Source organism: Pelmatolapia mariae, linkage group LG20, assembly GCF_036321145.2.
Source record: "Pelmatolapia mariae isolate MD_Pm_ZW linkage group LG20, Pm_UMD_F_2, whole genome shotgun sequence".
NCBI classification, from domain to species: domain Eukaryota; kingdom Metazoa; phylum Chordata; class Actinopteri; order Cichliformes; family Cichlidae; genus Pelmatolapia; species Pelmatolapia mariae.
The window spans coordinates 38,654,818-38,666,644 of NC_086244.1; the positions used below are offsets into that span (position 1 = coordinate 38,654,818).

Genomic DNA, 11,827 nt, shown 5'->3' on the forward strand with positions numbered 1-11,827 from the left:
TAAGATGGCAAGCCCCTTTCACTCATTTGAGTTTGAGTTAACTTTAGGTTGGAACAGTCTGCTGTTTTTTTTTTACGACGTCTATCCCCTGTACTTATGAAATTATTTATTAATGTTTTGAAAATACTGCAAAACAAAATCTTTGAAAATTAATTTGTACTTCTTTATCAGCTGATTCTGAAGGTGTGAGACACTGACTGATGTTTCAAGGGACAGCCCACCTATGCCACCTTCCATTTTTAATGCATTCAGCCCCATATTGTCCTACTCCAACCTTCTATTTCACTAATATTTCACTAACTATGCTAGGGCTAAACGAGTGAAAAACATTAGACTAACTGACTAGTCTAAAACTAAGAAACACTCAGATATTAAATTAAATTTGAGAATGTTTAGTTGAAAATGTCAAAAACTGATTAGAAAAAGGCATCTGAAATAAATGTTATTAAAAATAAGAAAAAATAATATTAATCACATTCTTCAATAATGAATCATGCCACGTGTAATGCATTGTACTCCAGACAGACAATGAAGAAAAAAAACACTTACAATAAACCAATGTTTAATATTTTACTACAAAAAGATGTTCATGTATTGTTAAAATATGACAAATTAACATCCGAAAAACCCTTAAACTACGATGGAAAAGTGTGGCCCGTTGTGCCGTGCATTATCAATGATGCACACTTTGAAAATTTGTGACAATCACTTTAATAAAAGTTAAAATTCTAAGATAACGAAATAATAAATCATCCAGCCATTTTCTTACGTTTATCTGAAGTTGGGTCGTGGGGCAACAGCCTAAGAAGGGAAGCCCAGACCTCATTCTTCATCCAGCTTATCCGAGGAACCATTAAGCCTTCCCCGGCCAGCTGATAGATGTAATCGCTCCAGTGTGTCCTGGGTCTATGCCGGGGCCTTTCACTGGTGGGACATGCCAGACCAGAACACCTTACCCAGGAGGCGACAGCCTTAGCTGGCTCCTTTCGATGTGGAGGAACAGCCCTACTCTGAACCCCTCCTGAACGACTAAACCCTAGCGCTAAGAGAAAGAGCAGCCACCCTTTGGGGAAAGCTAATTTACGCCACTTGTATCGCTATCTTGCTCTGATAGTGTTAACAAAAGGTCAGGCCAAGATAAATTTACATTTCTAACTCCATTAATGAGCTAGCAGGATTTTTATGTATTTTATCACTTTAGTTTGGAGTAACTGCAGCCCAGGAGGCAGAGCAGGGCATCTACTAATTGGAAGGCTGGTGCTACAATCATTGACTGTTCAAGTCTCCATGCCAAAGTAACCTTGGGCAAGATATTGCACCCCAAGTCGCTCTCCGATACATTCCTTGGAATGTGTGTGTTATACCTCTTTTCCACTGCTTGGTTTGGATCGTTTTCCATTACAGTTGAATACCACCTTAATGTGCTTGAGTTTTTACAGCACAACAATGTAGGACAATGAGGCAATGGCATACCTGCTGTTAAACTAATGGTAAGCGTCTGCACCAACAGTGTTGGTTTGTGCACCCATTTCCTTCATTGCCGGGGTTTCAAAAATGGCATTGTTGATTTTTAAGAAGGAGATGCACTCATGACTCATCGAGTCATGAGTGCATGCCATCAACTGCATGGCCAATTGGTGGCATGCAGTCTGCTGACGTCACACTTTTGGACTGACTCAGATCGCTTAGAACCACGGCCAAGTAGGTACTAAAAAAGTACCTGGTAACAGGTACTACCACCTAATGAAAAACCCTAAAAACTGAGTTGAGTCAGGCCAAACCGAGGAGGTACTTGTGGAAAAGGGCCATTAGAAAGCACTTAGGTGTAGAAAAACGTGTTTGTATGAATGGATGTAAATGAGTGAATGAGGCATATTGTATAAAGTGCTTTGAGTGTGCAAGAAGAGTAGAAAAGCGCTGTGTAAAAATCAATCCATTTATCACTTATGTATTAATAACTCTTGAGTTATTGCTGTTCCACTTGTGCTTTTTCTGATCCCCATTCTTTAATGTAAAGCCCAACACTGCATATTTCATAGTACTTCAACATCAACATTTCTCAAGGCCGTAAATTACAGGTTGGGCCAGGGAGCACGTGGTTTTCCATTCATCTTTCAGTAAGTCCTTTGTGCAAGAATGTAGATGTGTGTGTAGTGTGTCGTGTAGTGGAAGCAGGCAGATAAGAAGGGGGCCAAACGCTTACAGACTGAGAGAGTGACAGCGATAGGGGCGGGGTAGGGGCTGAAGGAAGTTCCTCAGAACATTGCCCAACTGCTCCTACTCTACATCTAACAGTTGGAACAGGGAGGAGGTTGATTAGGCAACAAGTTGGCTTTCTGTTTCTTTCTCACAAGATAAAGGTGACGACACACAGCTTACGGGAAAAAGGCCTAGATGAACCAATCAGCTCTGATTGCTAAGGTGTTGAGAAGTCTCTGGCTCATATCTGCTGCAGATGAGAAGACCATATTCCCAACACGCTTGATCAAAACAAATGACACATTGACTGAGTCAGAATCACACACAGGGTCTCTTCACAGGGAAACAACAGCCTTATCAGTGTGCCTCTGAAAGCTAATCATAGTGTTTGCTGTCGCTCTTTCACGTTGTGGCTTATTTTGTAATGACTCAGGGTTGAAGCAAAGCAGTCAAATGAACACAGAACAAGGGTTGGGGGATGGATGCGTGTCAGTGACTCACGACAGTCCATGCAAATACCTGAGCCTGCATTTGACTCTGAAGGCGATTTGCATGATTAGTCCTTCAAATGAACAATAGGACGAAGCAGCTCGCTGTGTGGGTTGATGCAACTGTGGCTCTGCTGGACGTTTTCTCGGCCCCTTGTTGCCTGCTTCCCACTTTTTGTCTCCGGCTGAATAAAAGCCAACGTGCTCCAAGTGTGCAACACAACAGAGGCGGTCTTTTAAGTGTTATGTGGTTCTCAGAACGAAAGGGGAAATGAATCGTGGTGTCATTCGTAGAAACTTGTGGTCTCCGATACACTGCAGCTTCTTCAGGGAAATAGAGCGGTGTGTGAAAAACCGAAAAAGAAGAAACCCAGCGTCAGATCAAAGAAACTCGAACACTGACACGACATTTTCAGTTCATGCTGCAGATGACATTTTATATTTAGTTAATTTTGTTGTGTTGTCCTTTGAAAGACACCCCTCGCCCGTCTATTATTATCTGTTATAAAAATACATGCAGGGACTTGAACCACTTCCATTTTCTGCTTTTAACTCTGTGTCAAGCTGATGGGCTTAAGGGCCTGCACAAGCTGACCTAAGAACAGATAGCAGGGATAGGCTGAGGATTAAATGGTGCTCCAGGAGCGTGAACCCCTGAGTTTGATTATATGAGTGTGTGTGCAGCAGGGGTGAGGCATTAGGATGACTGAATTAAATCCCTTTATGTCACAAATCAGTGATTATGTGTCATTTACGGGGTCCTGTAAACTGCAACATAAGGTCAGAAATCCTGCAGCATATTAAGACAAGTCATTAAAACATTAGCTCTGAATGTTTTTCTTTTTTTTTAATTATAATGAGTGGGAAAGATTACAGGCAATTAAAAGCCTAAAAGCTAATTCTGGCCACTGGAAGCCTGGTTAAATACTCTGTGAGGCTGTCCTTAGGCATAGCAGTAATTTGAACTAACATGCACAGAGTGTAAATGTTCACTGCAAATATTAAATCATATTAGCTAATTAGCAAGTACTCTTGCAGTACTGTGCGAGCGCCTCGAGTCACCCCTCATTTCTTTATATTTTACTTCCAAGAAACCAGACTTTCATGTAATTCTATAAAGTGGTTGTGAGCAATAGTTCTCTGGGCTTTTTATTGGACCTTGGCTGCTTTTCCGCTCCTTTTTAGTCCACTCCTTGTACCTGATCATTTTTAGAAGAATATTTTTATTTGCTAAGAGACATCAAGTGGAAAACAAAAGTAGAAGTGCCAGGACTAGAAAATTTTTTTAAAAATTCACAGGACCTGGAAGATGCCTTTGACCATACTGTTACTCATCAGAAATGGCTGAGGGGAAAAAAGGCTGAGGTTTGCTAAATTATACAGAAACTGGATTGAAATTCAATAGCAGCAGTATTTATGGAATGATGAATCCAAATTTGTATATAAACATATTTTTTTTGTTCCGATTGTCAGCAGTGAGTGTCTACAGGCTGTAAAAGACGGTGCATGCTCTGTCATGGGGACATTATGGTTACCTTGAGGATGTTTTTGGAATTATGAACTCAGGAAGGTACGGTTAGATTTTGATCCATCATGTAATCCCATCTGGATAATGTTTCACTGCCAACTGCTTTTTTCAACAATGATGAGAATGGAGCAGTGCGTTATCATCTTAGCAAAGACCAGAATAAAAGGCAACATGCCAACATTCAAAGAAGATTTTGAATGTCTTTCAAGGAGCCTGGAGAATTATTCCTGACGACTACTTAAAGAAATTATAAGAAAGTTTGCCTGAGTGGGTCCAGGTTGCATTGAATAATAAAGGCGGTTATCCCAAATATTGACTTTTAAATCTTTGGCTTATATATTGTTTTTCCCTCTATGTTTGCACGTTTTAAAAAAACTACACCCATTTCATTTCCCATTTTCTAGCAAAATAGAAAGAAATAAAGGGTGGCTCAGGAATGTTGCACAATACATTTTTAAGAAGTTAATGGATTCTAAAGTTGCTACATTTTATCCTCAAGGAAACACGAGTCTTTGAACAAAATTGCACAACAATACACAGACTGATTCTTACATAGCGCTTTTCTACTCTCCTGACGTACTCATATACAACACATTCACTTTCTTCTAAGCTTTTTAGCGCTTCCTAACCAACATTCATATTCGGATGGATGCTCTACCTCCTGAGATACAGCCACCCCTGTATACTGTGTTGGTTCTTTGGAGCTAGAAGTTGCAATATATGAAAGAGAATAGAGTGCTAAGATATGAGCTAAGATTAGCAAGCTTAATGCAAGGTAATTTGCATTAAAGTAGTTGTGACAGCTGTTAAGATACTTCAGTGTAGACCAAAAGCTGACATTGCCATTCATATAACCATTCCTTAGCCTAGCTAAAAAAATATCAATACACCTGTAATATCTTTTTTTTTTTACTTCTGGGTAGCAGAAACATCGACATTTTATATCCCTAATGAACTTTGGAGCTACAAACAAACCGTTTCATCCTTTCAGCTGACGCTGAGGAATGTCACCTGCTAGCTGCTAACTGGAACTGCCTGTTGTTTGATGTGAGAAAGGCTGGGTTAAATGTGTTCCAAGCATTCCTACTAAAAACTGCTTCCTGTAACCAGTGAGGTCGAGCTAAAACTGTAAACCTGAGAGCGGCGAGGCTAAAACAATAATCTGAAAGATGCTAATAAGCTTTGTTGAGCTTAGGGGAACTATAAACGCTTTCACACCCATGTCCTTTATTTCAGTTCTCATCCGTCCATTTAAATCTCGGCTTGTAAACACACATTATATTCACCTGACAGACACTAACTGGGACTGATGGCCCGCCAGCATTTCCAACCTCCATGTAATTTGAAGTTGTGTAAATCTTTGTCTCGCTGTAGGTGGGGTGCTGGCAGAGATGTCTCAAGGAAGATTAGCGGCGAGGCCGGCAGTCCCCCCAGGAGCATCACAACTGATTAAACCTACAGCTCTTATCTATCCAAGAGAACAGATCCACGATAGGCTGCTGCCCACTGGTTACTATCACCACTCAAATGTCTAGATTAACCCACAAGAGCATCTGCAGCCTATTAGTGGGATTAAACCCATGAAGACAAGCGGCCATCCTGCTGTGAATTGGCTGAGGGCAATTAGTTCAAACCTTATTCCTAATGACCGATGCTTTAATGAGTGGTGGTGACGAAAATTCTCAGATCCTTCACTTTTATGTATCCATCTAAAAATACTCCAAAATAGTCTCTAATAATTCTCATTTTTTAAAGCTGCTCAGGACCCTTAAACAAGTCGATGAAGCTGTGCTGTTGGAAAATTCAGTTTTACAACTCAAATCTTGCTTTAATTGACTTTTGTAGTTTTACAGTAAGATCTTTATCTACAAAATAACTGTAGTGGCCAGACGTAATAAAACCCCCCAAAACAATCCTTTAAAATGTATTTCAGTAAAAGAACAAAGCAAAAATAACCACAGATACACACATCTTAAAAATTGACTTAGTCGTGGTCCTCGTATAAATATACGTTCCCTCATTGATGAGCAGCTAGTTTTACCTTACCCTTTTTATGCCCTTTATATACCGCTGTTTATCATTGAAATGCAACCCTTCATCACTGTTAAGAGAGGGTACAAAGTCAGTGAAGAGGTGAAAAAGTGAAGAGGACTCCTTGTAGTACAATGAAATAAAATGCATGCAGCAGTGTTGTGCTTTATTTATTTTGTATTATATTTACTAAGACTTCCTGTTGACAATTTATTGCAATTTTGATTATAGAATATTTGATCCATTGTCAACAAAAGCGTTACTTGATGTTGTTTGGGTAGAATTATATTGATTTTTACTGGAGGGTTTCATCACTCAAGACTTCAAAACTCTCCTGCGGTCTCCATGGTTGTTCGTGTTAGCCTTACTGTTGTTTCGCTGAATTCAGGGAATAAGCGTGCCTTTTTATTTCCTGGGGTAAATGCTTTTATTCATCCATGAAAGATCACCTATACAATAACATTCCACTTCTGCATAACTTTTGTCTGAGTCTCATAGAAGTCTTTTCCTGTAAAAAAAAAAAAAAAAGGAGTTCTTCCTTCCCGCATTCCCCAGATGCTACTCATAGGCAAGCGACTGATTGCCTGGGTTTTCCCTTTTTGACTGTTATTAAAAACTGAACACTTTAAGAAGCCCCAACTCCTCTCAAAGGTCTTTGTTGTATATGAATGAACAACTTGCAGCACGTTCTGATAAGCATCTTTTGTCCTATGGCCTTTCTTTAACTGATGGGATTTGGAGGTTATGTCAATTATATTCTCTTGCTTAGAAATCTTTTTTTTTTAATTTTACTGTCTTTTGTTTCTTTAAATTTTTTGAATAATTATTAATACACTGAAGCCAGTGCTTGAGTATATCTATCTGCACTTGAAAGCCAAGCGCAGAGCTTGTTTTCTCTTCGCTAACATAGATATAGGCACCCTGCCCTATGTTGATGCCATCTACCATCCTCTTATCTCTTCATCCGTTTCCCGTTTCTGACGCTTTTCTACAGTCTTAAACAGGAAGTTGTATAACCTTCTGGCCTAGTAAATTCTCTGTAGGCGTTAAAAACAGTGCATAGGCCATTGTTGTTTCTAGCTTAACCCCCCCCCCCCCCCCCCCCAAAACAACCCTCAAAAAAAGCAGTGTTGTCAATCCATTTCTAGTCTGTTGCAGTTCAAAGTTTATTTTTAACCCCAGAAAACAAATGAACTCTTTGAAGCAATACAAAGGAGCACAAGTGTCATACTTTTAAAGAAACATATTTATTGAAATTGTATAAAAATAGCTTCTAAAATAATTTACAATTCTAATTTGTAAAGATGGAAAAACAAAACAAAACAAATATCCAAGCTGTGATCATGCAGCCAGAATAGTCTTCTCAGTCTCGCACTCACACTCACAACATTCACTCAAACAGCGCAACGAAAACCAGTTACCATCAGTAGACATTGGATGTTTACATACATTAGGATGGAAGTGCTTTTGGGACTATTTACATGTTATTTACAACACATACAAACATACACATCTGCTCTTTTCAAATTTTTCAAGCCATAAATATGGTCACATCTCTGCTTTTCTTTTTAAATAATGTGGGCCCTTCAGTGATGGTGGAATGAATATGAAATATATATATATATATATATATATATATATATATATATATATATATATATATATATATATATATATATATATATATATATATATATACACACACATACATACACACACACACACACACACACACACCAACAGCCGAAATTCTCTCATAAATAAATAAATAAGATCTGTGACCAAAAAAACAAAACCTCATTGAGTGTGAAAAAGAAGACAGCAATAATAAATATCGTTCTTATTTACAATTCTCGTCCCCCGCGATATTTTTAAGACCTGCGTGAGGCACTGTTTATAAGAAAAAATTTGAAGAGCAGAGGATGTTGTATCTCGGTATGGTTTTGCATTGTGGTGTGCATTCAGGTGGGTGTGAATGAGCGGTTGCCTAAGCCTTGTGTTTGTATACAACACAAGAAGGAGGAGGAAGCAAAGGTTGTAGAATAGAGGTGGATGCTGTAGTAAAGAGTGAGGTAAGTCCAGTTTTTTTTTTTATGACTTGCTTGCACAGGTTGCTGCCAGAGCTATGAGGTTGTCTGGTTGCTAATGACATTGGAGTAGTAGAAATAGTGATAGTAGTGGTTATAAATGGCATAGGCTTTACTGATCTAGGCCCACGAGAGGAAAAACAGTGACAGCAATAAACGCTATAAAGCCTTGTAGAGAGTAAGGAGCAAAAAGGCCATTGATGAAAAGCCTTTTTGCGTTCACAAATTCAAGTATTTTCAGGCGCCTACCCCCCAACAATCTCACAGAAGGCACTTTTCTTTGAGAAAACAAAAAAACAAAAGTCAAGCTTCTCTTCACCAGCGTCTTTGCTTTTCCCTCTTTGCTGTGATCTCGAGGGAGAGAGCGTTGCAACGAGAGCTTATGTAACTCTGTCCTCTTGCCATTCAGCACAACAGCCACACAGGTGCTGTGTTTGCTCAGAGCAGGTGTGTCCAGAGCACGCCCTCCTGCAGACTCACGGACGTCCGGTGCCTAGATCAGCGTCCAGCGAGGATGATGTCATGACACTAATGGCTGGGAAACTCAAGTAGTTGGGGTCGTGACAGTGAAGAGGGTCTGACCCGCCAGGCCGAAACTGCCAGATGTGTGCAGTTGCATACACTTTGCTCTGGGGTGTGGTGGCCAACGTTCCTCTCCACTCTGCTTCAAGTCTTTTGTATCAGTGCAGTCCAGTTCGAACAGCCCAATTGTAACAGTCCGCACCCCTATCACCGAGCCACGGCCACGGGGGTGGGTGTGAAGGCTGAGGGTTCGTGGCCGATGCTGTGCAGTCTGATTTCTGTGGTCTGGTTCTCTGTCTGCACCGAGGACGGTACTACAGAGGAGGACATGCTCTGCATCCACGAGTGGTTGAAGATGTCCTCGAAGGATGGGCGGTCGGCTGGCCGCAGAGACAGACACCACTTGATTAGCTGCTGGCATTCTGGTGAAAAAGAAGCAACATGCAATTAGTCCTGGTCAACGCATGAGTAAAGTAGATGATGTGCAACGTGTGACTGAAAGGCTGGTATATGAGCTGCAACGTGGGTTTACCTGATGAGATTCTCCTGCGGAAGAAGACCTGCCCCCTCATGATCTCCTCATCATGTTCAAATGGGATGTCTCCGCACACCATGTCATACAGCAGGATACCCAGGGACCAAACTGTGGCAGAGCGCCCGTGGTAGCGATGGTACTTGATCCACTCTGGAGGACTGTACACTCTTGTGCCTGTGAGACAAAAATAAAATAAAAGAAACAAATTTGCTTAAAAGGTGTACTCTTTCTAAAAGAAAATTTGAAAATCTCAGAAAACCATGTGACTTATCATAACACAGTAATAGTGAAAATTTAAATATTTCTGGGGAGAGTTGAATGATAAACAAGGACTGGGGATTTGTCAGCTGAGCCTGTTTCTCAGGCTGTTATCTGGGCTCAGGTGCCAGGCAGCGTGACAGGCAGTTTTAGCGCGCGGTAACAGAGAGTGCACTGGAGGGAGGGGGAGCAGACATGTGACTTTGTTTACAAACTTTGAGTTGTAAAAATACCACTTCCCTCCAGTGGGGGGCAACAAAACTAAGGCAAAACCGTCCAGCATGTACTAAAAGGCGGCTGTGTGGAGTATGATTACACAAGCTGGGAATTTCTGCTGTGGTCTAAACGGGCAAAAACCTTATAACCCTAATGATGTTGATAAAAAGTATATGTAAACAAGTTAGGTGAAAAACAAAAACAATATACAGCGCACTATATACTGAGCGCAGTGAACTCACCATCAAAGTCCGTGTAAATGGTGTCCTTCAGCAGGGCTCCGGAGCCGAAATCGATGAGCTTCATCTCCCCGGTGCGGAGGTCGATGAGAATGTTCTCGTCTTTGATGTCCCGGTGCACCACGCCGCAGTTGTGGCAGTGCCGCACGGCCTCCAGCACCTGGCGGAAAAAGCTCCGCGCCAGGTCCTCCGGTAAGGCACCTTTCTCGGTGATGAAGTCGAACAAGTCCTTGACGTTCTCGGGTCTCTCCATTACGATGATGAAGCTGTCCGGCCGCTCGAACCAGTCCAGCATCTTGATAACGCCGCGGAAGCCCGTCCCGACTTTTTTCAGCAGGACGATCTCCATTGGGACCCGGGAGCCGTTAGGCTTTAGAGACAAATGACAAATACAGCATTCACTACACACGTACACGCCCTAAATCAACCCGCATGTGTGGGTATTGATAAATAATGTGTTTTTCACCTTAATTAAAAAGGCGCTAATAATAAAACTGCTTCTCACCAGCTCTCCCCACTCCGAGATTCTGTCCTTGGCTACATGTTTGACAGCGACCTGCCATGGCAAAGGAGAGACCGCGTCACACAACGTGTACAACAACCGCACATGTAATAACCATGACAAATAAATGAGCACATAAAAAACTTATTCTAATATTAAAACATGGCGTACTAACCGGAGCTCCGTCGGCTATCCTCGTTCCGGAGTAGACGGTTCCGAAGCCGCCGCTGCCCAGCACGGCGCCGACCTGATAAAGCTTCTCGAAAGGCTCCTTCTCCTTCACTGCAACACAGTATAAACATAGCCGGTAAATACCGGAGAGCAAACCCGCTTATCCGCGCTGGAAACAGCGCAATATAACGGCGCTAATATAAGAATATAAAATATTGCAACATGGCTAACATTACTGTTAATAAATGGCCGTCCTCGGCAGTTATTAAGTTAAACTAGCTGCTAGCGTGTGTAGACTGAGCCACTGCTGCAGCGCCGTCCTCCATGACAACACAGCGGGGGGAGAAAAAGGGCGTCTAACCTTGATGAACCTGGAGCTGGATTTTCGCCGGCATGTCTACTGTGGAGATGTGGGCCAGAGAATTGAGCTTGGACAGCAGCATTCCTTTAATATCCACCGCAGGTCAACGACGTGTGCCCTCCGTCTTCGTTTTTGTTTTGTTGAAAGGAGTAGTTTTATTCCGACAGCGCGACTCTCCCGTGCTGAGCTCCGAATCCACGTTGTAGGAACAAAAATGCGGTAGGGATCCTTTCATCCGAATAGCAGACAAAAATAAACAGTCCCTGTGGTCCAGGAAAATATAGCCAAAAACGTAGTCCCGGCAAAAGGATGAAAACCTAACGCAAGCTACGGCAGTTCCCCTGCAATGTTTTGTAAACAGTTGAGTAAAAATGCGCGATATAAACAGATAAGGCAGGGTTCAACCTAGTGCCTCTGTCTGACACCGGCTCCTGAAAATATCTGATCTGGGGGCAGGGCGCTTATATGACTATAGTAAGGAGGCGGGTACCAAATGCAGACGTCTACATTGCCCCCGCCCCCTTCCGCTCCTCTACACCAATAAAAAGCAAATACCACATGTCAATCACAGACTGAAAATAAAGCTAACCGGCCTGCCAGACACAGACGTGGCGGGAATCAAAACGCGCCAAAAAGGGAGAGACTAAAGTAATAATTATGAATTCATGTTGGAGGGAAATGCAAATCCAA

At 41.7% G+C, this 11,827-nt stretch overlaps 1 protein-coding gene across 1 annotated transcript; it reads right to left on the reverse strand.

The window, feature by feature from the left end:
- Positions 1-7,950: 7,950 nt before the first annotated feature.
- Positions 7,951-11,563, reverse strand: pim1 (Pim-1 proto-oncogene, serine/threonine kinase). The gene is made up of 6 exons (XM_063464702.1): positions 11,138-11,563; positions 10,781-10,887; positions 10,609-10,659; positions 10,107-10,473; positions 9,388-9,564; positions 7,951-9,277 (listed from the first exon to the last, which is right to left on the reverse strand). Exons 1-6 carry the CDS (start codon positions 11,217-11,219, stop codon positions 9,063-9,065), a joined length of 999 nt encoding a protein of 332 aa, XP_063320772.1. The 5' UTR covers positions 11,220-11,563; the 3' UTR covers positions 7,951-9,062.
- Between the last annotated feature and the right edge of the window lie 264 nt (positions 11,564-11,827).

Coding starts and splice junctions, on each gene's coding strand:
- pim1 (XM_063464702.1), bottom strand. CDS start 11,219: ATGCTGCTGTCCAAGCTCAATTCTCTGGCCCACATCTCCACAGTAGAC. Junction 10,888..11,137: donor CCAGCTCCAGGTTCATCAAG/GTTAGACGCCCT, acceptor ACTGTGTTGCAG/TGAAGGAGAAGGAGCCTTTC. Junction 10,474..10,608: donor TCTCGGAGTGGGGAGAGCTG/GTGAGAAGCAGT, acceptor TTGTCTCTAAAG/CCTAACGGCTCCCGGGTCCC.